The 3,166-nt window shown below is 28.2% G+C and overlaps 1 protein-coding gene across 1 annotated transcript in view; it reads left to right on the top strand.

Moving 5' to 3' along the window:
- Positions 1-25: 25 nt before the first annotated feature.
- Positions 26-3,166, top strand: part of LOC139425795 (uncharacterized) — a 4,449-nt gene continuing 1,308 nt past the window's right edge. Inside the window, exons 1-3 of the mRNA XM_071181748.1 lie at positions 26-146; positions 1,220-1,383; positions 2,843-2,941. Of these exons, the coding sequence (XP_071037849.1) occupies positions 26-146; positions 1,220-1,383; positions 2,843-2,941 (384 nt within the window). The remainder of the gene's footprint in view (positions 147-1,219; positions 1,384-2,842; positions 2,942-3,166) is intronic.

Below are 3,166 nucleotides of genomic sequence, written 5' to 3'. Positions count from 1 at the left end.
TATATATATATATACATATTCCAGCATGGAATACTACCTACAAGTGAAATGTCCTGGTTCAAGCTATCGGATAGAAGGGTGTTTCACTCTGAATACAATAATCGGACGACCAGAAACGAAACCACTGATAGTTCCCACAAAGGGAGGTAGGTTCTGAAATTTCTATAAAGTTTAAGAAATTATGCAGCATTGTTCTAAAGAAATATTTTTGGAAGTATATGCAGGGTGTTTATAAAGTCCCGGACCCATTTTGATGTTTAATAACTCATAAAATAATAAAGTATTTCTGAATCCTTCTAAAAGCTAAATATTAAAAAAATATATATAACAATATATTGAAAAACTGCACTCATTTACTACAATTTTCAAAGTAATATTCCAGTGCTGAAAAAGAAAATTTGTTTTCCTTTTGTAGCTAATTTATGATTAAAATCAATGATTAAAAAAAGTGGGATTAAAATGATCTAAAACCAGTTTCTTTAGGTATTTAAGAACTGTACCTTTTTAGCTAATGTTATCATCATCATTAATCATAAAGAAGTTTTCTTCTAATGGCAAGTAAATATCCACAGCAGTGCGCGTCTTTTCCACTCTGTGTTCGTACATGTATTTTTTTTTTCGATTATTTGGAAAAATCGTTAAACATAAAATAAAAATTTATTTTTAAAAGTTTCTCTAAAAACCTAAATGATGGCGTAATATGAATTATGCCGTTTATGAAAAGTATAGTTGCGAATAAAACAAGGAAAAAAGATAAATCCTGTCGTGTAATTTTTCAAACCGTTGAAGAATTACGTAATAATCACAACAAGAACAAAATTAAATTATCAATTTTATTTGATAAAGTATATAAACTAGATATAGTAGAAGAAATAGTCCCATTTTAATACCAGGCATCTATGCAATTTTTAAAGATGATGTTGAAGTAAAATAAATAAAGTAAAAAAGTATTGAATAAGTAAATAAATTAAAATAGATAAGGTAAATTTAGTATTTTAATTTTATTTTTCAGATAATCTTTACTCATAAAAGTTGCAAACAATGTCAAAGATAACAGGTGTTATGTGAAAAAAAAATCAATATCAAAAAAAGAGAAAGATTTGTGTTGTATAGATTTTTTGGATTTGATTAATAACTTATTTCTTGACAATAATATTACAGGCAAACATGGAATATGCTCTTAAGAACTCATGCAATTATGTTTCTTGGTATTTTCTAGTTTACCTTTTGCTTCTTACTCCCCATGCTGAAGAATATCCTCCCTTGACGGAAGAAGTTGTCTCAGCTCATCTTTCCATTCACAACCCTCGGCAGATTGTTAACCCGTTTAGTAAAGGAATTTCCATGACTGTTAAAACAGCTCAAACCTTACGACTTAAAAAGGTATTAATTACTTTGTACAGAATACATAAAAAGTTGAGCTTATTACAGTAAAGCAGAAGAGCAATACTAAATTCTCTATGTTATCCTGTTTTTGCAAATTATTTTCAGAAACAAGTATGTGTTGCTTTCCCCCATTGTTAAGAATATCCATATAAAAAAATGTTTTTTTCAGCGCATCTCTCTCTATTCATACTCTTTAGCAGATTGTTAACCCGTTTACAAAAGTATTTGCCATGATTGTTAACACGATTCAAATCATTCGACTGAAAAACAGGTGTTAATTTATCATGTAAATATTACATAAAAAGTAGAGCATAATAAATAAAACAGAGCAACAATCCTAAATTCTATATGTTATCATGTTTAAGAAATTATTTCTTGAAAAAATTTATGTTGTTTTCTCTTATTCTGAAGAATTTCCTCTTTTCGTTAAAAAATAAGTTTATTCAGCGCATCTCTCTCTGATTGTTAACTCGCTTATCAAAATATTTGCCATGATTGTAAAACACGATTCAAAACATTCGACTAAAAAACAGGTGTTAATTTTTCAAGTAAATATTATACAAAAAGTAGGGCATAATAAATAAAACAGAACAACAATTCTAAATTCTATATGTTATCATGTTTTAGAAATTATTTTTTCACAGATTGTTAACTCGTTTACCAAAATATTGCCATGATTGTTAACCTGATTCAAAACAATCGATTAAAAAGCATGTGTTAATTTATTATGTAAATTCATGAAAAGTAGATCCTAATATATTAAAACAGAACAACAATCCTGGATTCTGTATAATATCATGTTTTAGCAATTATTTTTTTAAAAAAACGTGTGTGTGGCTTTCTCCCCTGCTTACTAATATCCTCTTTTTATTAAAAATAAGTGGCTTCAGCGCATCTCTCCATTCATACTCTTCGGCAGATAGTTAACTCACGTACCAAATATTTGCCACGATTGTCAACACAATTCAAAACATTCGATGCGCAACAGTTCTAACTGTTTAAACCCCTTTGGACTTGTTCATCTCTTTATTTTTCAACAGATTTTTGATGTTTAAACGCTGAGAAAATTTCTTCTTGATAAATCCCGAAATTATAGTATGTCCATTTCTCTACTTTCATTTGAGCCTTATTCAGGTCGCTTTTGTTTTGCTCTCATTGCGCAGTTTTCCCTTACGCTAAAGAATATTCTTCCTTTACAAAAAAAGTTTTTTCAGTGCAGCTCTCCATGCAAACTGTTCGTCAAGTTTTGAAACCGTTTAAAATGGGATTTAACATGAATGTCTTATGAATGGGATTTAACTAAAAACCTTCGACTAAAAAAAGGGTTAATTTTTTGCAAATTATATATTAGAAAGCTTAGCTCAATATAGTTTAAACCGATCAATATTACTTATTACTGAGTAGTATGCATTATCGTTTCTTCGCAATTTTTTAAAAACATATGCATGTGGTTTAGGTTGTTCAAAAACTACTTCCCCCACCTTATGATACAAACTGCCAAGACTACATTGAAATGTGGAAACAAAGAGGTGGACATGGTCCAATTAATCAAAACGTAAGTTTTTTTTTATATATATATTTTAGTAAGTTAAAATTTATTTGAGATTTGTCTTTAACCTCTTATCAGTGACATATATTTCAGAAAAATTGACCAAAAATGGAGAAAAAAATCTGACTGCTTTATTTTGTTCTTTATATTATTATAAAAGTTAGAAAAGGGTTTTTTATTAAAAAAAATAAAATTTTAAACACAATAACTACAGTATTTATAATATATATA

The sequence above is a fragment of the Parasteatoda tepidariorum genome, chromosome 6 (assembly GCF_043381705.1).
Source record: "Parasteatoda tepidariorum isolate YZ-2023 chromosome 6, CAS_Ptep_4.0, whole genome shotgun sequence".
NCBI lineage: Eukaryota > Metazoa > Arthropoda > Arachnida > Araneae > Theridiidae > Parasteatoda > Parasteatoda tepidariorum.
The sequence above is the reverse complement of the archived record's forward strand: the minus strand, read 5'-3'. Positions and strand labels throughout refer to the sequence as shown.